At 39.3% G+C, this 23,982-nt stretch overlaps 1 protein-coding gene across 3 annotated transcripts; it reads right to left on the bottom strand.

Annotated features, from left to right (window-relative positions):
- Positions 1 to 1,131: 1,131 nt before the first annotated feature.
- Positions 1,132 to 20,271, bottom strand: AGA (aspartylglucosaminidase). 3 transcript variants are annotated; one of them, XM_050945392.1, is made up of 10 exons: positions 20,099 to 20,271; positions 16,513 to 16,666; positions 15,510 to 15,622; positions 12,099 to 12,211; positions 10,732 to 10,849; positions 9,531 to 9,606; positions 8,381 to 8,488; positions 4,892 to 5,025; positions 3,969 to 4,047; positions 1,132 to 3,611 (listed from the first exon to the last, which is right to left on the bottom strand). In XM_050945392.1, the coding sequence occupies exons 1-10, from the start codon at positions 20,229 to 20,231 to the stop codon at positions 3,593 to 3,595; spliced, it is 1,047 nt and encodes a 348-aa protein (XP_050801349.1). In that variant the 5' UTR covers positions 20,232 to 20,271; the 3' UTR covers positions 1,132 to 3,592. The 3 variants fall into 3 exon arrangements, with proteins under 3 accessions (XP_050801349.1, XP_050801348.1, XP_050801350.1); XM_050945391.1 differs by having other exon boundaries at positions 1,132 to 4,047; positions 20,099 to 20,269; XM_050945393.1 differs by lacking the exon at positions 20,099 to 20,271 and adding an exon at positions 19,820 to 20,031 and having other exon boundaries at positions 1,132 to 4,047.
- Between the last annotated feature and the right edge of the window lie 3,711 nt (positions 20,272 to 23,982).

The raw sequence follows: 23,982 nt of genomic DNA on the forward strand, positions 1-23,982 counted from the left end.
CCTAAATGGTATAAATTTGATTATGTTTAGGTTACAGGTTTAATTTAAATGGAAGCAATATTATTCAGGCCCCAAGGAACAATACAGCCATGCCAAAGCACAAATAATCCCACATAACTGGTATCCATGTCTCACTGAGAGGCAGCTAAATTCTGCCAAGGGAGAGCCAAACACAAGGTGCTCAGCAGAATATGCTCCCTGGCATATTCAAGCCTCCTCATAACATTCCAAATAGGAAGAACTTGGATGAGTTCCCATTGCATGCTCCCCTTTCCCCCAACCCAATTTTATATCAGTTCCTTTGTTCTCTACTATGCTGAACTCAAACCCCAATGGCTCAGTCCTGCTCCTGGGGGCTGTACAGTCACCCTCCTCTTCGCAGCCCAAGGAATATTTAATTTATAGAAAGTGGAGCAGTTCTAACAGGAGAATACCCCAAAGTCCAGCGAGTAGGTCATTCACATGGGATATAGGAGACCTAAGTTCAAGTCCCTGTTCCAAATCAGCCAGAGTGGGGATCTGAAGACAAGTCTCTCACAAACCAGCTGAGCTGTCACATATTCTGGACATTCTCCACTCAAATCTAGCTGCCTTTTGTGCAGTTAGGAAAGCTCTGAGCATGCCCACTGGATCACACAAAACAGACGGGAGAACACTGAGACTTAGGCTGGAGTTAGAACTCCACGCAGCTCGGTGTCATCAGAACTGAGGGTTTTGTGCATGCACAATGGTGGCAACTTAGGCACTTAGGGAATTTAGGTACTTACAGAGAGAGCTAAGCAGCAGCTGAGCAGAGCTTTTCCAGATCTAAGTTGTGTTTAAATGTTGGCCTTACCTGCTTATGTCCTATTGTTTATCTAGCCCTTTGACTACTTGTTTGCATAAAAATTAACATACAGAGAACTGACACTTTTACAGAGGAAAAGCATTCTGAGTAGAGTTAATTCAAATCCATGAAAACCTTCCACAAGTGTTCTTAAAGCATCTTTTCATCCACATTCAACAGCTAGTGAAGGAAATGAATCCTCCAAATTGAACTTCATCAACAGAACAGTTAATAGCATGTCATTAAAAACAACAGCCATTCTTGTCTGGAAGCTTTCCAGCTTTTAAAAACACAAACTCAAAACATAAGGCAACGACCATTTTAATGCAGAGTATACAAGGACACCAAAAAACTAATTATTAAGATACATTAAAGTAAACTTGCATTACCCAGTGGTTTTATTCAAGCAGACAGAGCTGATAAAAATATTTATGGTACGATACGGTCGTTTTAACTTTTTTCACTTTTAAATTTCCTTATCAATCTCAAGCTCTTGATTTAATAAATTGATCAGCAAGCCTGGCAAGTTAGAAGGAAGATCAAAGATCCTTTAAAACCGATCTTCAAAAATCTACGGAAAGAACCACAGTATGTAGCAGTACATTATAAATAAGACTTGGTATCTGCAAATGAGATGTAGTAGGAAAAGAAATGAGAAACAGCACTTTCTCAGGGCGCTAGGCACTCAAATAATTTTGTTCCCTAAAGATAAATTCCATTGTATACATGCAATTGCTCCTTTAGAGGTGTAACATACAAAGGGTGTGTGTGTGGAGGGGGGTGGGCAGTAGGGCTTGCACAGAGTACAACAGGGACAAAGGAAGCATTTCTCTTTACTAAGCATCCTGCACTTCATAATTCAATTTTCAATAAAAGGCAGGACTAGGTATTATCCAGACTGTCCTTGACAGGTGTTTGTTCAACCTCCTCTTAAAAATCTTCAATGATGGAGATTCTACAACCTCCCTAGGCAATTTAGTCCAGTGCTTAACTACCCTGACAGGAAGTTTTTCCTAATGTCCAACCTAAACCTCCCTTGCTGCAATTTAAGCCCATTGCTTCTTGTTCTATCCTCAGAGGTTAAGAACAACAATTTTTTTCCCTCCTCCTTGTAACAACCTTTTATGTACTTGAAAACTTATCCTATCCTCTCTCAGTCTTCTCTTCTCCAGGACTAAACAAACCCAATGTTTTCAATCTTCCCTCATAGATCATGTTTTCTAGACCTTTAATCAATTTTGTTGCTCTTCTCTGGACCTTCTCCAATTTGTCCGCATCTTTCCTGAAATGTGGTGCCCAGAATTCTCCAGTTGAGGCCTAATCAGCGGGAAATTGAGCAGAAGAATTACTTCTCTTGTCTTGCTTACAATATTCTTGTTAATATATCCCAGAATGATATTTGGTTTTTCTGCAACAGCGTTACACTGTTGACTCATTTAGCTTGTGATCCACTATGACCCCCAGATGACTGTTCACAGTACTCCTTCCTAGGCAATCATTTCCCATTTTGTATGCGTGCAACTGATATTTCCTTCCTAAGTGGAGTACTTTGCATTTGTCCTTATTCAATTTCATCCTATTTACTTCAGACCATTTCTCCAGTTTGTCCAGATCATTTTGAATTTTAATCCTATCCTCCAAAGCACCTGCAACCCTCCCAGCTTCATATCATCCACAAACTTTAAGTGTACTCTCTATGCCATTATCTAAATAACTGATGAAGATATTGAACAGAACCGGACCCAGAACTGATCACTGCGGGACCCCACTCGTTATGCCCTTCCAGCATGACTGTGAACCACTGATGATTACTCTCTGGGAACGATTTTCCAACCAGTTGTGCACCCACCTCATAGTAGCTCCATCTAGGTTGTATTTTCCTAGTTTGTTTATGAGAAGGTCATGCAAGACAGTATCAAAAGCCTTACTAAAGTCAAGATATAGCACATCTACCACTTCCCCCCATCCACAAGGCTTGTTACTCTGTCAAAGAAAGCTATCAGGTTGGTTTGACACGATTTATTCTTGACAAATCCATGCTGTTACTTATCACCTCTAATTTATTAATCTGTGGTTCAGTTGCCAAAAAGGTCAGTTAAAATGAAGAGATTTACAAAAATGAATTATGACCAGTGAAACATTTAATACAGAAAAATCAGTCTTATTCCACCCGCAGTTCTTCTAGAACTGTCCTGTGGGCTCGGAATCTGTACATTTGATGGGTGCTTTACCTGAGTGTAGGCAGCAATGGAATGCTGATCACAGAAGCACTGCCCACACTGATAGAACACAACATGGGAAGTGAAAAGGGAAGTATAGTATGGAAACCATCTTCTGAAAACAAGTCAGTTACTGGGATCCTACCCAACAATTTGGGATTGGAAGGGGAGTAAGAAACATCTCCATTTGTTCCCAGAAATAAAGGAAAGGAGGGAGTGAACATATAATGTACCTGAGTCACAAAAAGCCACAAAATACAGTATCTTCCTGACACTGCAGGATAACATTTGCAATGTAATACTGCATCACTGTGACTGAACATCATGGAACGATGAAACATCACCACAAAAGCAGAAGCTTTCTTCATTGCTCTCCATTGAGTCATGAAATTGTTCTCCAGTTCTTCTTGGTACAACAGTCATGCAAATTTTCATCTTTTTTGAGACTGGTTCCAAAAGTCATTTCCCAATTTAAACTATAGTCATCAACATACACCAGCAGAGTATTTTGAAATCCCACTTTATCATTAGTAGATATTTTGGATCTCTACACAGTATCCTGGAATCTAAAAAAAAAAAATAAAAATCAAATTTGTTCATCCTGTAGATGAAGCCAACTTGCCCACCAGAATTTAGAAATAACCTGCCAGATTAATAAATTAGTTTGCTACATTGAGAAACTACAGATCAAGTTTATGACATATTGGTGACATGGTAATAAAACAAAATACATTAAAAAAAGGAGAGACATATGTGCTATCTCCACATACATTACTCTTCCTCAAATATCTGTGCAAAAAGGAAACTGCAAACACTTTGTAAAATGGCAGCCAGTGAGCCTTTTCAACCTTCTTTTTTCCTCTTTCGTGTTTAATTGTAAATGCAGTTGGTACAGAAAAAATTAAATGCAGTCTACTACTTGCTCAGATGGCTGATTTAGCAAAGGACTATAAACCATGAAGTGAAACTGAGTGAATCCTGGAACTTTATTGCAGGCAGCACCTGGGAAAGAAAAAAAGAAACAAAAAGTGACTTGCCTATTACCTATAGGATTAGTATGTCTGTCATATTTCATCTTCTAAAGATTCAATTATTAATTCTGCTACAATGGTGTAGCTTCCTTTTATAATCTGTTTAACCCAACATTGAGATTTCTCAAAAGCATTTTACTTTTCAGTGTCCTCATTACGAGTGTAGTGCACTTAATAAACTTAGTAATGTAAATTAGAAAAAAATATATCTTAATACTGATGAGTGTAATGTGTTTCTACAACTCTAATCTCTCAAACACAGAACTGTGGGAAGTAAGATCAAAGATATACAACAAGCAGTCTACCCAATAAGCCATATTGATCTGCAAATTTTACTTTCTACTGATCTAAGGGTTCACTAATGAGATGCCCAGCATAATGACTGACTTGGATTGCTTTGAAGCTGTGTACATATTCCAACTACCTTATGCCATGTTCCAAAGAAGTGTGGGCTTTTTTTTTTTTTTTAAAAACAACCTTCAAATTAATCATACCTATAAAAATATGAGAAATTGAGGTTGTAAATGGTTGAGTATTTACTAACTCCTCCAGAAAAGTTCTGTGCAAATCTTAGATATTAGGTTGAAGAGGGCCAACCTGATTCACTGGGTGTTTGGCAGGATACCATTTAATCATGTACTCTCATGCCTGGTATTTGATAGTGAGAGAGCGGACTGTCCCCTTGCTCCCTCCAGCCCCGAACAATGGTTAAAGTTAAAAAAAGTTGCAACCTGCTCCTTTAAAATCCACCTCTATGTTTCACTCGTTTGTGTCAAAGTTCTTTGTGTTGAACAAAGTATAACAGTAAGATATACCATAACTTCCAGTTGTGTTGGCACAGATAACAGCACCAAAGAAGTATGGAACATACTTCTGGATCCTGGAAATAACTTTTTGGCAAGCTGTAGTTGGATCTGTTCCTGTCCTCATATATTCCACTGCTTGATAGCTGATTTAAGAAACAAATCAGAACTGTTACTCACTGTGACTGAATATAATCAGAACAGACATTCTAAAATATGATAGATCAGAACTCAATAAATTGCATGTCTACTTAATATGAACACAGCAAAATAATTTACTTTGGAACACAAATACAAAACTGGAGACTAAGCTGCTGATCAACTCCTTCCTCCTTGAAGTTTGCAAGAACTGTTGAATTGCTGTTTTTCCTCATTAATTACGTTTTGTTTTTTTTTAAGTTGTCTCAGATTTACCGGGGAGCCATCAAAGGCGTTTTCTTTTTTTAAAGGTGTTTTATTTTAAATGCAAAACCAAACTTTAATACTTTAATATAAATAGTAACAATACATAATAATATCATTAGACTAATGATACTGCTGACCAGTTATACATTTCCACAATGCAAAATCTCAGAGTCAACAATTTTGAGTAATGGTACAACATGGGCCTAAAAGAGTATTTCTTTTGTTTTCAGGAAACATGAACATATCAAGCCACTATGTCTTGCTAAAATAAGAAAAACTCAACTAAGGAGGGAATGAGCTTCAAATCTGGCATTTTGGAGGAGGACTACTATCACATTTTGGGAAGTTCCTTATCCCTGGACTCCATATCTTCTGTCACAGAGATATAAGTTACCAAAAAACCCTATCTATTCACATGAGCTGGATAAAAATTTGAACGTAGAGCTATATTCCATAGTTTGTTTCCTCATAAGTCAATTTTTTTGAGACATTAACTTATACCATACATCAATATTTCAGGGGTGAAAAAACAAGGGGTAAAATAATTACTGTTTTCTGGACTTTTGACAATTCAAAGCTATTCCACCACAGACTATATATCGTTGTCAATCTGCACAAGAAGCAGCATACAGACATAAACAGAAAGGACACAGACAGAGTCTTCTAGTCCAGTCATTTATCAAAACTGGTAGGTGTAAGCACTGCTTTTTCAAGCTTTTGCAACCAGTTCTTCAGGCTGCCTAAGAGATGACTTAGCATCTTAACTATTAGCTTGTGAGCTGAAATCAATGTAGTGCTATAGCTAGCTTCTCAAAATTCAAAATAACTCAATGAACTATGCCAATGTCCACTCTTATTTCAAGACTGATTTGGAGTAGCTCAAGATCCACTGAGGTCTACACCACTTACAAGTGAATACGAGCTGGCAGGCACTGATTTGTGTTGCCAGAGTTTTAGAGTGGACAGTTCAGTTGCCTGAATAGTTTGGATCACTGGCTGTGAATTCTATCGTAAATATCAATGTCTTTGTAATTTTCAGAATAGAGTACTGTAATGTATTCAATTTGAGGTGATCCATGAAGATCATTTGCAAAATTCAGACACCCAGATTTTAAATAGACTACACCTTTTTTGAAAATGAAAAGGCGCAGGCACATATTAAGATGCTGACAATATACGATTCCAACGAATCATAGATTTTAAGATCAGAAGGGACCATTATGATCATCTAATCTGACCTACTGCACAATGCAGGCCACAGAATCTCACCCACCCACTCCTGTATCAAACCTGTGTCTGAGCCATTGAAGTCCTCAAATCATGGTTTAAAGACTTCAAGGTGCAGAGAACTTTCCAGCAAGTGACCGGTGCCCTACGCTGCAGAGGAAGGCGAAAACCCTCCAGGGCTTCTGCCAGTCTGCGTTGGAGGAAAATTCCTTCCCAACCCCAAATATGGCAATCAGCTAAACCCTGAGCATGCGGGCAAGACTCACCAGCCAGACAGCCAGGAAAGAATTCTCTGTAGTAACTCTGATCCCACCCCATCTAATATCTCATCACAAGCCATTGGGCATATTTACCACTAGTAGTCAAAGACGAATTAATTGCAAAAATTAGGCTATCCCATTATACCATCCCCTCCATAAACTTATCAATCTTAGACTTGAAGCCAGATATGTCTTTTGCCCCCACTACTCCCCTTGGAAGGCTGTTCCAGAACTTCACTCCTCTGATGGTTAGAAACCTTCGTCTAATTTCAAGTCTAAACTTCCTGATAGCCAGTTTATATCCATTTGTTCTTGTGTAAACATTGGTACCGAAGTTAAATAATTCCTCTCTCTCCCTGTTATTTATTCCTCTGATATATTTTATAGAGAGCAATCATATCTCCCCTCAGCTTCTTTTGGTTAGGCTAAACAAGCCAAGCTCTTTTAGTTTCCTTTCATATGGCAGGTTTTCCATTCCTTGAATCATCCTAGTAGTCCCTTCTCTGAACTTGTTCCAGTTTGAATTCATCCTTCCTCAAACATGGGAGACCAAACTGCACACAGTATTCCAGATGCGGTCTCACCAGTGCCTTGTATAACGATACTAATACCTCCTTATCTCTACTGGAAATACCTCGCCTGATGCATCCCAAGACCGCATTAGCTTTTTTCACAGCTATATCACTTTGGCGGCTCATAGTCATCCTGTGATCAACCAATACTCTGAGGTCCTTCTCCTCCTCTGTTACTTCCAACTGATGCCTCCCCAGCTTATAACAATAGTTCTTGTTATTAATCCCTAAATGCATGACCTTGCACTTTTCACTATTAAATTTCATTCTATTACTATTACTCCAGTTTACAAGGTCATCCAGACCTTCCTGTATGATATCCCAGTCCTTCTCTGTATTGGCAATACTTCCCAGCTTTGTGTTATCTGCAAACTTTATTAGCACATTCAAACTTTTTGTGCCAAGGTCAGTAATAAAAAGATTAAAAAAGATTGGTCCCAAAACCAATCCCTAAGGAACTCCACTAGTAACCTCCCTCCAGCCTGACAATTCACCTTTCAGTATGACCCGTTGTAGTTTCCCCTTTAATCAGTTCCTTATCCATCTTTCATTTTTCATATTGATCCCCATCTTTTCCAATTTAGCTAATAATTCCCCATGTGCAACCATATGGTGAAGAAAATAGCCACTTCTGAGACCACTTTCTCTTCTTCCTAACACTTAAGAAATGTTTTGTTCCCACAACTGAAACTTGAGTGTAGGACACAAAGCATTTTTGGTGGAGCGCATTTACATCTGGAATCCACTCATTCCTTCCGTCAAAGTCCAGGTTTGGCAACATTCACAGGATTTGCAATAAGGTAGCAGAAAACATGTTAAAGAATTGGTAAGTGATTTGTTGTCTGTAACAGAGTAGGTGGGGCTAGTCTGGTTTTTATGGCCATGTTGATTGGCATGAATAAAAAAGCAAGCAATGGCCAACTATGTTAAACAGCCAATAAAACCGATAATTTTATTAATTCATCACTTTATTTGTTGATTTGTTTCACAGGAATTATCTGGCAAAAATGTAAGCAATCTTCCCCAAAGGGACAAACCTGGGCAAAAAGCGCATCATGATATCACCATCTCCAGTGGCTGCCGCTCCTCCACTTGTACTATCAGCATAGGCTCCAGCTCCAGCTATTGGCGAGTCCCCTACACGACTATACAGAAGAAGGAAAAGAAAGCCATCAAGTTAAAATGAAGACAGTTAGTTACAATGGGCCAAATTCTGGTCCCAGTTACACTACTGTGCAACCTGGCTGAAACCAGTGGGGTTGCCTCAGTGTACCAGAGCAGAGCTAAACCCAATATTTACAGGCAAATTCTTAGGGTACTTGTTTCGAAATATAAAATAAATAAATATATAGCAGCAATGAGAACACACCATGATTTTACAGTTTCATACTCCAGGAACTCCTAATCTTACATCATGGTAACGAGAGCATCTACTCTCAGTAACAAGGACTGACACTTGGACACTCCAACACACTGCCAAGCACAAAGCAAAACCGCCTGGTGAAATAGTGACTGTTCCACAGTTTCAGCCTTCCAGAGTATTCTTCCTTCAAGATACAGAAGGTTTCTGGTTCAGCTTAGTCCACTTCACGGTAGATTAGGCAAAATTGGAAAAAGGCACTCATTCTTAAATAAGAGTTCATACAGAGTTATTCAAGAATAGTCCTGAATAGGTCCACGTTTAAACAAGCCCTCATTCCTTGATCCTGTGGTGACTCTTAAAGTTCTGGAAATATTTATTGGGTCAGCCCAAATCAAACTTATCACTGACATGAGTTCTTTAAAGAGTGAAAACATGTGTCATTTATCATATTTTTTTTTAATAAAAAGCTTTTAAAGGCTATTACAAGCATAAAGCAACAAACTCAATTCACCCACAGATCCACACATTCTTTAGACAATGCTCATAAATAACCTATTCTTGCTCCCATTTAAAAATGAAAAAAAAAGCAGGCCTAAAGTAACTTCTACTATATTTATACACAAAGTTGAAAAAACAAGCCCACTAAAAATTGTAATTGCAGCAGCGCCTTAAAGACCCACCAGAAAATGGGGCCCTATTGTGCTAGTACCTGTATAAACGTGATCATTCAGATAAGCAAAATATCACCTCACCTACACAGATACTTACATGAAATAAAGGATTACAAATACCATATATCTTTTTCTCAAACTACAAATACTAACCCCTGGATTTTGTGGACTGCACCATTTGTAGATGTCCCCACTGCAACATGTCCGGAACCACCAATTACAATCATGCCTATAGATTTAAAGAATGGTGAAGCTTAAAAGAATAATTTCTTATATATTTGTTAAAACATCAGTGTTACAATTCAGCAGCATGAAAACTGATCATATTTTTATTAGCCCTTGTAAGGGCCCTATTTTTAAAATGAAGTTTTACACTTGAATTGTCATTTTCAGAAAGATCTAAATATGTGTATTTTAAAACATTTGAAAATTGGGCCATATATAATCATTGTTGGTAAAAAAATTATAAGTATAATTTAAATTCTCTAGTGAGTGTTTATTTTATCCAGATTTCAAATAGTTCAAGAAGCCTCTAGTACAAACATTCTAAAATACATTAATGAAGTTTAACTACCTTAACCAAGTACAAATGAAGAGGTGACATACCATTCAACATATGACCCACCAACCTTGGCATCCCCTTACTTCTAGCAGTTATGTAATTCAGGCCTCAATTCAGAATGATTCTTAAAGCAGTAAGTAGTTCCACTAAAGTCAATTTGGCATGTTCTTAAGTACTTTGATGAATTTGTGTGTGTCTCAGCCCTTAAGTGGTAATTCTTTGGTAATGAAAATTTTGAAGATTTTTTGCATGACAATCAATCAACAAGTTGGCAAAGATCCAGTCCAAAACGCAGAAGATAAATTTTAACTGACAAAATATAAATAAATAATCTGTATTGAGGTGTTTGGAAATGTGTCTCTGAAGTCTGCAGTTCTGGAATGTCTGCTATGCTGACAACATGTGAAAAATTAATCATGAAACACAAGAAATAATTTTATAAAACAACAAAAAAAGCTTTACCAGTAAAGTATCAAAGTCTTTACAAGAATATTACTCCGAACATATTTTAAGCATACCAATTTGCAAACAATGCTGTTGCTCAAATCAGAAGTTAAAAAGTATAGGAAAGATTAAAATAGATTCTAGACTTACAAACCCTAAATTGACTAAGGAATTGCAACAAACTCCTTCATAACATGTGTGTAAGTAGTACACACTTGACAATGGTGCTGTATATCTGGTATACTACCAGTTTTAAATATTTTTTTATTTGAACTCAGTAAGATTGAGTTGATCATGAAGCAAAAAAAAGAATATATCTTTTAGCATAAAATAACCAAAGAGAGTTACCAATTGTATCATGGTTATGAATATTTATTCTTTTCTGTGAGTTGATCCATTCTTCACTATTTAATTGTTTAGCCTGTTTGTATGGGCCGCAGGATTTTGAAGCATCTGGTATTACATTCTGTAATCAATATTTTATTCATATGAGTCTTTAATATTTCAGTAAAGATGCATTTTAAACAAACTACTGCAACAAAAATCTAAATTCCACTATATAACTACCGCTCTACAATATTTTAAGATATCTAATGCATAGTTGTACTGAAGTTACAAAAGCTATGGATATTCTTATTAAGAGATGCATTGATTGGCTTTCAATAATGTGTGATACAGGGTCTGTTAATCTGATAGTGCCTATCAGAGAAAAGTAGCAGAACAATCACAACACTCATTCTTTGATCAAAATAAGTTTGCATTCTTCAGCACGATAAAGAACCCACAAAAACAAAGTTGATGTTAATACCACACTGAGAGATAAAGTAAAATCCTGTACTTAGGATGACTAAAGTTGGTGAAAAGTAATACTTTAGGCAGGACACTTTATCAAGTAAATGAATAGGTAAGAGAGTATGTACCAAATTAAACTGTCTCAATTCCACTACATTTCAAATACATAAAGACAACACAATCTACAGATGAGTGGGTTCTGCAAGTATGTAACAGTCTGTGCACAGAGACAAACATGCTAACTTATGTTTGTCATCATCTACAGCTACCAACTTAGGCTTTAATATTGGAAAGACTTAAGGCTATGAATAGTCCCTATGATTTTAATGGGACTACTTCCACATTTAAAAGTCACTCATGTGACTAAATACACCTCGACCCCGATATAACATGACCCGATATAACACGAATTCGAATATAATGCAATAAAGCAGCGTGCCAATGGGGCGGTGCTGTGCACTCCAGTGGATCAATGCAAGTTCAATATAACGCGGTTTCACCTATAACACGTCAGATTTTTTGGCTCCCGAGGACAGAGTTATAGCGGGGTAGAGGTGTACCTGCAAGACCAAGGCCTTAATTCCCAGTAAGAGATTTCATTTAGAGACTCAGTTTTAAGTTTCTGCACTCATGCCTCACTGAGAAATCATCCTCTGTTGTTGAGGGTTAGGATTTTCTCTGAAATTCAGAAAAGAAATATCACTGTACTAACATCAACATTAACAGAATTCTACAAATCAGGCAGCAAACAGGCTTCCAATCCTCAAGTATATCAAGTGAGTGAGAATTCCAGGATTTTTAAAAAAATGTTTAATGGAACATTCTTTGTTCCCTTAATATGAAGCATTTCTTTCTTTAACAGGTCAAGAGTAACAAGTAAAGTTGTGTGATCAAATTTTTAAAATAAAACAATTATACTGTACCTTCCAGTAGTTCGGCTGACAGCTTTGATAAAGCCACTTTAAATATATTGAAAGAGAATTTTGAGTGGTTAAATCTTCACATGGAAATCCCATGCTTTCTGCAAACAGTGAGGCTTTAACAGGCAAAAGACAAATTCAACAATATTGTAGCATGAGTACATTAGATTTATCATAAAATATATGTTATGATCAAGATGACATATTAGTTTATATACAACTCATCCCCCTGAAACTATAGAATATAGTTCCTCTGACAAACGGTGTATCAGTGTAATCTCCGATATACCATCGGCATCCAATTCCTCCTTTACTGAGGGCACTATATCCTACACTTCTAGGAGGAGAGATACTATCTACTATGTCTTTTTGTCTCTTCATTTAAATACGTTCGCTATGACTATGATGAGAAAGCTTTCTCTTCAGACATGTTGCTGTACAAAAGAAGCAAAACTTTTCAAACAGGATAAATACCATCCAAATCCAAGATTGTGCTATGTGTAACCTGGAAATTTTAATTTAAGCAAGCAAAAATTTGTAAGTAGCAAATTAATTACAAAGAGACACTATCAACTTGATATCTATACTTTTTCAAAATATGAGGTAAGCAGAAAAAAACTCAGATATCAATACCTGTCCCTGAGTACCTCTGACAATTTCTGTGGCTTTATCATCACACTTTCCAAGAGTTAAATTTGATTATTTATTTCTTAAATATTTTTTTACAATTGTTACTGTGTGAAAAACAATCAACAGGGGAAACTGGCTATACAGGAGAAGAAATGAAAGCAATTGCCACAAAGCACAGCCAAATGCAAAGTAAATGAACTGAAAAAAAATTAGAAATAATGCTATTCATTCACCTTTCAGTTACAGTAATCTTTGGCATTATCAATCTGGAAGAAATCAAATTCAGATAAAATTGTTTACAGATTTGTAAGTTACCAATCCCTTCCATGCTTGAATCCTTAGATATTTATGTGAACATAATACATAGTTTTACAAGATTCTTAGGAGTTTCCACTTATCCCAATATTACAGAAAAAACCTTCAATTTATTTACTAGTTAATTTTTTATTGCTTTTCTAAAACTACACATATAATGGGAATTTCATGAGCAATAGTTAAGTTATTGAATGTTTACCAACATTTCAGTATCTGGAGTAACCTACTAAGAGAGCAAGTGAGCTCAGAAAAGTCTGATTGTTCATGTTTATTGATCTTCCTTTTATGACTTCTGTAGCCTGTTTTTATTCCAGAAAGTGGAGCTGTTGGGCAACGTGCACAAAGGTAGCATGGTTTCGTAAAAAAAAAAAAAAAAGCATCTTTTATACTCCCTAACTGATATAATTTGGAGTCACTTAAACTGAAAAGGACTCTGAAGACTGTTTAGGAAGTCAGAAATATAAGATTCAATTATTTTCAATAATGAAAACCAAAAGTAACAAATTCCCATTAAAATTTTAGAGCCAGAAACAAAATAATGTGTACTTTCCACACATTAAAATACCATTATTTACAGTAAATGTTATACAATGCTTAACAGTTAAGGGCGTGGTTGTGTTCTTTTTTCTGTTAAAAATTCAAAAAAACCTGTGTGCGGACAGAAAAATTGAGATTATCCTAGTTTCAAATCTTTTACTCCCCAAATAAGAGCAGAACTACACCTCTACTCCGATATAATGTGACCCAATATAACACAAATTCGGACATAATGCAGTAAAGAAACGCTCCGGCAGATCAAAACAAGGTTGATATAACACCGTTTCACCTATAACAAAGTAAGATTTTTTGGCTCCCAAGGACAGCGTTATATCGCAGTAGAGATGTGTGTAGAATGCGACTATCTGACTATGTAGCTTGATAAAAAGCAGAAACAATCCTGCAGAAAGACTCTTACAAGAAGTCATTCAATCTAATCACACTTTAAGGACAATTTTTTAAAAATTGTTTCTAATACTTTGTGTAGAACAGAAATTTTTCTTCCTCTCCTCCACTGATTTTGAAGTTTAACTACACACTCTAGTGAGTCTGCTATCCTCTCCCATCAATGTTTGCTTTACCAATTCCCAGTGTCACTCCTCATATTTGCTTCTAACATCCCTGCTCTCATCCCACTGAGCTCTTCCAGAGAAAATTGTATGACCATTCCAACTTCCTTCAGAAAGAATTTGCTTTTTCCCCCTTCCATCTTCTTTACCCTTCTTACACATGGTGCTGAAGCTTGTCACCCCCTCTGACTTGCTCTTCAAACCTACCTCCCTTATTCTCAGTCATTCCTGGTATTCCAGGTTACTCTGCTATTCCCAAACATCTTTTAGTTTACCCTGTCCCAAACCTCTCTTTCACCTTGAAGCACAAAGTCTACTGTGACTTTCTTTACATCCCACTCTACTCATTCCCTCCTGGATCCCTTGTATGCTACTGATATTCCTCTTACCACAGCCACTAGTGACCGCCTCCTGGTCAAATCAAAAGGGACTGTAAACTACCTCAAACTCCAGCCCTCCCTTTCCAGACCCAGTCTTTGCATCAGCTACAGCAACTGTCTCCTCTGTCTTGTCTCATTTCCTTCATTCCATCCAAAATGCTAGTGCCAAACTCGTCCTCTCCTATCAATGACCACATCACCTCTTTTTAAATTTCATCTTTGCCTTCATGATTTCCTCCATGCAGCCCCCTACACTTAAAAAACCCTTAAGCCAACTAATCTTCCATTTCCTATTCAAAGTCTTCCTAGAAACATTTCTTCCATAAAGTTTAAAGATACTAATCCACCAATAAAGTATTAAGTTACCTGAAAAAGATAAAACCTCCACTGTTTATAGAATTTATCACCATGTGGTGTGTTGTGCCAAACTGTACAGTACCTGATTTATTTAAAAGCTCTCTGAGGCAGAAAGTCTTCATGTACTTTGCAATTTAAAAACATACAACAACTGGGCTCAATAAATATGAAAATGAACTTTGAAATAAAATTAGGTACGAAATTCTGCCATTTATTTTTTTAGTAAAGCTTCCCTTGTATTTTAAATAAAATATTGGCATATACCAGCTTCCATTTATATAGTATCTTATGTCAAAACATCTACACTTAGTATCTGCATTTTCAGTGATATTAAAACAGCTCTGGCATTAAAAGTTAATAGTTGCAGCTGAGTCTGTAGAGGGATACATAACCCTTTGTTTTAGTTCAAGCAGAAATAGCAGAATAAAAGACCCTGATAATTTGTAGATATTTAAGAAACTTAAAGAAGGATAAATGCTTTTCAATTACTTAACAGCATTCATTTGAATATATATGTGGGGGATTCCTCTACTATCAAGATTCATCTATTGTAAGTCTCCTTATTGTATAGTGATAATTAAGACAAGGGTAAGAACTGGAAATAACTGAATAAAGTACATAATTACCTGATTCCCCCACTAATAATGTGTGCTTAGTATGCTGAATCACTTTCCGTGCTACACTAATAGCATTTTTTATACGTCTGAGATCTGCTACTGCCCCAACTTCCATGGTGTCGCTGAAACAAGAAGAATATGGAAGTGAGAAATATTTAAGGTGTGCATATATTAAACAGTAACAGAGGATAATAAAATGATTACATATCTTCTGCTATATATACTTTGTGCTTGTCTACCGTTAAGAAGTTGTACCATTTTATCTATACTGGTATAGTTAAAGTAGTACAACATCCCTGAAAGCAGCCATATCAGCATAGAGGTACATTATACTGTACTGGTCGAAATCATCTTTGTACTGATATAAACGCATCCATATTCGAGTTTTACTAGTGTAAGTATTTCAAGTGTAAATAACTGCACCCCTAAGCAAACAAATTACTCTAGTAAGACTTCCAAGTGTAGGTCAGACCTAAACAATGAATAAGGTCTAAAAGACATCACACAGAATTGTCATGAAAGTAAAATTTGTATGGAAATTAAAGAGCAAATGGTCCTCTATTAAGATTATACTTAAACCTTCAGATATCCTAATCCTGAAAAAGTAAGCCTCTCTCTGCCTCTTCAGGCATACAGTCGTATAGGTGCTGTACATTATGCTTCATTTTCAGAGAGAATCTCTCCTCTGCAATACCCAGGAACTCCATATGCCACTTTAGCTCCCATATCTGGCAATCAGGCTATCAGAAAATCAATGTCAGGGATTGCAACAAAAATGCTTAGTTAGCTTCCAAACATCCTGGTGCCGTGGCAATCTATTCCCTGTTTGATTGGATATTTCTCTCCTTCTACTGTACCCACGAACACATCAATTAATATTAGAGTTTGAGTGCAGTATTATGTCTATTGAACACATCAACATGATGGTATGGTACATATAACAATGCTTACATCAACTTGAACTGTACTAAAAATCCTTAGGATTATTCTCTTCTCCAGGTAACTTTCTTACCCATCCATAATCATGGCATCTAATGTTGTTTCTCCATGTTCATCTGGACTTCCTCCAAATCCCACACTTCCATCACACTGATCAATCTCACACTGAGCGCAGCCTCTCTCCACTGCATCCAGCTCAGAGCCTCCTGACTGTAAGGTGTACCATGCTGTAAGCAACACAAACACCAGGTAAGTTAAAATAATTACTAATATTTCATTTAAAATTATAAAAACAAATACACAAGAAACTACACCAGCTATGGCAGCTAAAAATAAACTGTATAATATGTTGTTATTCTTAGGTGAAATTTAGAGAAAGTGTTATTCAGAATATAAAAAGTCAACTTTTTTGCATAATTGGCTAATGTTTCTGAATGGGAAGTGATGGGATATTTGTGTGAGTGGGGAGTTGTTGCTATAGTATCCACAATTATAGTGTATTTCATATACTAAGTAAAAAAAAAACAACCAACAATAATTTACAGTTGTGTAATTAAAGCACTCCTCTCCAAGGCATGAATAGTACTAAGGCTACACATACAAACTCTTCCACCCAGGTATATCCAAGCTCACATGGAGCCTAAATTAAGTCTGTGTAGCTATGCAGGATCGTGGCACATTTAAAGACTTTTAAAATATACAAATAGGAAAATGTTATATTAAAAAAAATTCTCTCTGAAATGGCTCTTAAGAAATGAAGCATAGTTAAAATGAGCCAGGCACACAATTAAACCTAACAGTGTTTAAAGTATATAAACAAACGAAAAACAATATTTATGCAGCATTAAAAATAACCATCTCTTTTCCTCTCCCTCTCTGTCATCTATCCTTTGAGATCTAGTTTGTGGCTTGAAAAACCCTTTTATGTGAGTCAACACAAATGGCTCTGCTGAACTTGGCCCACAGACCTTGATCATGCAAACTGCTTCATAGGGTCAGAGCCCTGAGTGTATGTGAAGCCACAATGAAGTTAATGGATTCCCACATGGGTGCAGAGATCCACCCCCTGGAAAAATTTGCCAGGATTAGGACATGGGCCCAGATCCTGCAAATATTTATATGCATATGTGATGCTGTATAATGGGGAAGGTGATCGACTACACTAATATGGTCACCACTACTTTTGAAAAATTGTGATAACTCTTGTACAAAATATCATTGAAAAATTTATAATCTGCTGTGTATTGTTATCTTGTTATAATGCGTATCATAGAGCCTTATATTGTAAGTGAAATCTTTCATTGCTGATAAAATTAGGTTTTAACTCATATCAAAACTACGGTAGTCTAGCTTGGGTGCATTTTCTAAATGGGTCTCTACAACCTATTCCTACCTTTTGCTATGGCTACACTTGAAATTTCAAAGCGCTGCAGTGTGGTCGGAGCGCCAGCGCTGGGAGAGAGCTCTCCCAGCGCTGCACGTAAACCACATCCCTTACAGGTGTAGCTTGCAGCGCTGGGAGAGAGCTCTCTCAGCGCTGCGACACTGATTACACTAAGGCCATGTCTACATCTAAAATTTTGCAGCGCTGGTTGTTACAGCTGTATTAGTACAGCTGTATAGGGCCAGCGCTGCAGAGTGGCCACACTTACAGCAACCAGCGCTGCAAGTGGTGTTAGATGTGGCCACACTGCAGCGCTGTTGGGCGGCTTCAAGGGGTTTCGGGGAACGCGAGAGCAAACCGGGGAAGGAGACCAGCTTCGCCGCGGTTTGCTCTCGCGTTCCGCGAACCACCCTGCAAACCGCAGGGAAGGAGACCTGCTTGCTCGGGTTCGGGGAACGCGAGAGCAAACCGGGAAAGGAGACCAGCTTCGCCGCGGTTTGCTCTCGCGTTCCGCGAACCACCCTGCAAACCGCAGGGAAGGAGACCTGCTTGCTCGGGTTCGGGGAACGCGAGAGCAAACCGGGAAAGGAGACCAGCTTCGCCGCGGTTTGCTCTCGCGTTCCGCGAACCACCCTGCAACCCGCAGGGAAGGAGACCTGCTTGCTCGGGTTCGGGGAACGCGAGAGCAAACCGGGAAAGGAGACCAGCTTCGCCGCGGTTTGCTCTCGCGTTCCGCGAACCACCGTGCAAACCGCAGGGAAGGAGACCTGCTTGTTCGGGGAACGCGAGAGCAAACCGCGGCGAAGCTGGTCTCCTTCCCCGGTTTGCTCTCGCGTTCCCGGAACCACCCTGCAAACCGCAGGGACGGAGACCTGCTTGCTCGGGGTTCGGGGAACGCGAGAGCAAGCCGGGGAAGGAGACCAGCTTGATTACCAGAGGCTTCCTCAGGTATGCTGGGATACCTGCTTATTCCACGGAGGTCAAGAAAAGCACTGGTAAGTGTCTATACTTGATTACCAGCGCTGGATCACCAGCGCTGGATCCTCTACACCCGAGACAAAACGGGAGTACGGCCAGCGCTGCAAACAGGGAGTTGCAGCGCTGGTGGTGCCCTGCAGATGTGTACACCTCCTAAGTTGCAGCGCTGTAACTCCCTCACCAGCGCTGCAACTTTCTGATGTAGACAAGCCCTGAGGCTTTACAGCGCTGTATCTTGCAGCGCTCGGGGGGTGTTTTTCACACCCCTGAGCACGAAAGTTGCAGCACTGTAAAGTGCCAGTGTAGCCAAGCCCTTTTATGGGTGATACTAGGAGTTAACAATACACATCTTATCTGTAAGTTGCCATATACGGCTCCTAAAAGAGGTAAAACAGAGTAACAAAAATTTTGATAATGGTCAGAATTGCTGCTGTCTAAATAATTATGTGGGATGGATTCTGGACACACTGAATTTTAAAATATATATATTTTAAGCACACTTTTTAATATCTATGTTACTAATATCTATTCAGATTATTAGAAATGAAAGTAATGTAAAAACTCAAGTTTGTGCCAATTTATGGTCCAACCTGAGAAAATGCAAAAAGGAAACAAAATTACTTTTATGTGTAGGTTCCTAGTGGTGTGCTATTTGGGGGAATGGTGATTTTTTTTTTAAAATGATAGTTACAGCAACATAGAAACACACCTGTTACTCTTTGGTTTGCAAAGCTTTTAATAAAATTTAAATTTTGGGCCAGATGCCATAGGGAAACATCCCATCCCCCCGGGTTTAACTGAGGCATTTATAGTTTCACTTCCTATTGCTTGAACACTTGCATTACTAGTTTGACTCCCCAAATGTAGCGAAGTTGGCTTAGGAACTTCTTTGGGGTAGTCTAGCCACAGCAATTGTAGCCATTTAGGTAAACCAGCACTGGGGGTAAAAAACAAATCCCATCTCTAGCAGTATCAGTACACCTGTGTGCACGACCAGGACCAAGGGTTTTCCGAATACCTGTACTAAGCAATACTCCCGAGAACAGCATCTCCCCCTGCCGCCCAGACTCCCCCACGCAATCAAGGACGGCAGTGCAAGACCTGAGTCACAGCCACGCCACCCCACTGCCCTCCAAGCAATACGGGGAGTGCTGCGGGCTCCACCGGTCCGTGCACTGTGCAGGTGCAAAGGTGAGCAGAAATGCCCCCGCCCCCAACAACAAGCCCAGCTCCCCGCCCGCAGGCGCCGGCCAGCCCAGCCAGAGCAGCACGAGGCAAAGCCCGGAGCCAGCGACACCTGTTTCCGTTGCTTTCCTAAACGCCCAGGTGTTGACGACTAGCGGCAGCGCAGCCGGACCCGCGGCCCCGGGCACAGGCAGCAGCAGCACCAGCAGAAAGAAGCGGAACGCCCGCCGCGCGCCGAGCTCCATCGCGCGCGCCGGCTACACTCATACATCCTCCGGGACGCGCGCGCCTGAGCTCGTGACTAATCACGCGGCCACAATTTCACAATCCCACCCGGAAGACGCGCCCGACCGCCAGGGAGGGGAAGGAGCAGCCAGGTCTGACGCGAATGGCCCCGCCCCCTCGCCTTTCCGGGCTCCCTCCCTCCGCTGTTACCCCCGCCTACCCGCTCCTCCCCTGGCTGCAGAGCCAACGTGCTGCTGAGCGTTGGGCTGGCGTGAGGGCTCTCGAGCCCAGCGCACTCAGTGGAGGCGGCCTGTGCCAACAGGGCAGAGCTGGGGCGGGGCTGGCCCCCACCTGTAGGGCTGAGGGGGTGGGAGGGGGCAAGTTTTTAGGTTGGCTGTTAGGATGCACTATTTCACTAGGAGGGTGGGGAAGCACTGGAATGGGTTACCGAGGGAGGTGGTGGAATCGCCTTCCTTAGAGGTTTTTAAGGTCGGGCTTGACAAAGCCCTGGCAGGGATGATTTAACTGGGAATTGGTTGTGCTTTGAGCAGGGGGTTGGACTAGATGAGCACCTGAGGTCTCTTCAAACCCTGATAGTCTATAATTCTAAGTGGGGCAATTTGTCCTAGGGCCTAACAAGAATATAGTAGTATGCAATATTGCAATTTTTTTTCTGGAAGGGGCCCGCAAAATTGCCCGAGGCCCCCTGAATCCTCTGGGCGGCCCTGCCCACTTGCACCAGGTGTGAGCTGGACCACCTGTTGTTCTGTGCCCAGGTGCCAGCTCTGACTCAACCTGGGGTGAGGCCGCCCAGGGTCGCTCACCTGAGTGCTGTAAGATAGAGCTGGAGCCATGGCACAGGAGAGGGGGAGCTGGCCTCAAGGCGATGCCTTATGTCTCAGGCATTGGGACCCATGCTCTGAGGGTAGGGCAAGGTGTGGGCAGTCACCCTAACTCAGAGCAGGCACCCTTGCCAGCCAGGAAAGCACCTGTGCCACTTGGATGACTCATGCAATGCACAGAGCTGGCCACCCCCATCTGAGATGTGAATGTGTGTTATTTCATTATGTTTCAATGATTATTATTTGTATTGCGGCACTGCTGTTGTTGCCAGCTCTCATAATATTTGATGTTTGTCTGAAAACTGCAACTCCAGGAGAATTTCAGGTGTTATTTAAAAAAAAAAAGTTTTTAGCCATCATGGTTGCAGAGAAAAGCTTGAAAAGAGGAACGCTAAAGGCTCACAAACCAGAAGGCAAATAAAAAGTTTTTTTTTTTTAATCTTATGATTTTTAAGCTAGTGGCATGATTTTGGGAGGCCTGACAATTAAACTAAAGTCTGTCAGTGATTGAGAATGAACACAATACATTAGGTGTCCAAGCTCTTGGGAAAAAAAAGTAGGCTCTTTCTATGTATGATCATAAGATTTATGCATCAGCTTCTATGTACCATTCTGCTCTTGTATGAATGTTTCTTCTAGGGCGAGTGTTTCTGTGATGGGCTTTAACTAGTTTCCGTGATTTTTCACTGTTGTGGCAAATCATTTATTGAAACTGACTTTATAAAGTTTCTCTTTTTAAAAGAAAAACAATCAGAATGTATATCATATATTTTCATAATCCTGCCAACTGTGCTAAAAACGTACTGATTAAAAAACACCTGCAACAACTAGTTTAAAAGTGTTTAACATGTTACTATAGCAGCTTGAATTATTTTAAAGCCCCAGGCTCACATGATGTTAGCACCTCAGACACAGTCAATACAAGACACTGATTGTGTTCAGAATAATTGCATACAAGCAACCAAATACTTATGAACAACAAGAAAAACCAGCTGCTGTTCTCAGAACTGGGGTGTTATAAAGGTATTGCTGAAATACTTTTCCACTCAATATCATTGATCTTTCTGGAATGCATCATGGGCCAAATTCAATGAAATTGTACCAAGAATGTATTTGGCCTCATATAGCTAGATAATTTATCAGAAAGAAGAAAGATGAGATGTCATGGTCTTACATATGGCGAGGTCAAGTTTGTAGGCATGCATAAATTGTCAGTACACCCAAGTTGGTTTAAAAAGCCTGCAGCTATATTATTATTATGACAAAATAATCCACAAACTTTGGAAGGCTGCTGTAGTCACCAAGCAACAGTATTATCCTTTATTACAAAAGTCAACAACATAATAAAGCACTTAAAATATTGGGCCTGAACACAAGAATAACTCGACTTTAGCTTTCAAGATTTCCCGTGAGTGAAACTGCAAGAAACCTTATTCAGGTAAATACCCTGTTAGCTAATTCATTTCTGATATTAAAGTTCTTATTTCTGCTATATATCTCTTTATAAGGTTTGCAGGGAAAAGATAAGGGCAAAAAAAAGTATGAGTTACTGCTAGCTTAAGGGAATAAGGAGAAAGAATTACTACCAAGAAAGTAGGCCTGTTAATAAATGAAAAGGAAGACAAAATTAACCACTATTCTAAATTGGCTATGTTACTGAACAACTTGTATAGTTCATCTTTTAACAAGATAAATAAAAAAGGAGTATGGACCATTATGAAGTAATGAAGAACTTGCCTACATAGCTTTTGTGCTGAGGAAAATACTCATCATGATGAATGCATCTGCATCATGCAAGCCTAAAGGGCAGGACATTTAAGGAACCTGCATGTTTGGTAGGACACATGACAGTGTGGCATTGGGTCATGATGCTTATTTAAATGTACATTTGGTTGGTTTTGTTTCTATGACAGTTCTTTGTAAGTGGTAGTCAAAATTTAGTAACACAAAGGATTAAGTATCAGAGGAATAGCCGTGTTAGTCTGTATCCACAAAAACAATGAGGAGTTTGGTGGTACCTTAAGACTAAGATTTATTTGAGCATAAGCTTTCATGGGCAAAAAATCCACTTCTTCAGATGCATGGAGTCAAATTATTAATCTATCTCATATGGAAGAATGTTACTATTTGTTACTTGTATTGCAGAACTCCTTTTTGCTAGGCGCCGTACAAACACATAGGATCAAATTCTGGCCTAACTAATACCAGTGTAAAACTAATAGTAAAGTCAGTAGAGTTACTCTGGATTTACATCAGTAAAACTGAAGGCAGCATTTGGTGAGCATCACTCAATGCCAACTATTGGTGCTACATCCATCTACTGTAAGTTATTTTAACACTTGATTTTAATTCTGCTTTGTAGTAAACTGTTTTAAAAAAATATTGTTGCCTTTGAAAGTTGTTTGTACCTCCACAGACATTGACTGTATTCTTATTCTGATTTCCTTTCTGGATTAATGGAACCTCACCGCAGTCTGCTACTATCTTGAGTGTTAATTGCACTCTAGAGGGCCATAGCTAAATTAGAATGCTGGTAGAGGTAGGAGATGCCACATCTAGTGAACAAAGTGATGATTCCAGAGATTGAATCCTGTTAGTAAATTATAAGAAGAGACAATATTCTAGAGAAAGACTTTCTTTTCAAAAATCCACAGTTCACTATAAGATGTGCACCAGTCAGCTCCTTGGTTGATTGGTACTGAGTGAATAATTAAAACAGGGAGAAACTCACCTCTCCTACTAAGAGCATCTCTTCTACAGTGGCCAGATTCTGCCACAAGTTACAACTGTGCAGTCTTATTTGGGACCATCTGTTCAAAAACTGCAAGTCTAGCAGGGGCGGCTCCAGGCCCCAGCACGCCAAGCGCATGCTTGGGGCGGCAAGCCGTGGGGGGGCGCTCTGCCAGCGCTGCGAGGGTGGCAGGAAGGC

Source organism: Gopherus flavomarginatus, chromosome 3 (genome assembly GCF_025201925.1).
Source record: "Gopherus flavomarginatus isolate rGopFla2 chromosome 3, rGopFla2.mat.asm, whole genome shotgun sequence".
In the NCBI taxonomy this organism is placed as follows: Eukaryota; Metazoa; Chordata; order Testudines; family Testudinidae; genus Gopherus; species Gopherus flavomarginatus.

Excerpts from the sequence above, each read along its gene's own strand:
- AGA (XM_050945391.1), bottom strand. The coding sequence starts at position 20,231 with ATGGAGCTCGGCGCGCGGCGGGCGTTCCGCTTCTTTCTGCTGGTGCTG. Across the intron at positions 10,850-12,098 it reads GTCAGCCGAACTACTGGAAG|AATGTAATACCAGATGCTTC; the intron begins GTACAGTATAAT and ends TATTGATTACAG. Across the intron at positions 8,489-9,530 it reads GCAGTCCACAAAATCCAGGG|TCGTGTAGGGGACTCGCCAA; the intron begins GTTAGTATTTGT and ends TCTTCTGTATAG.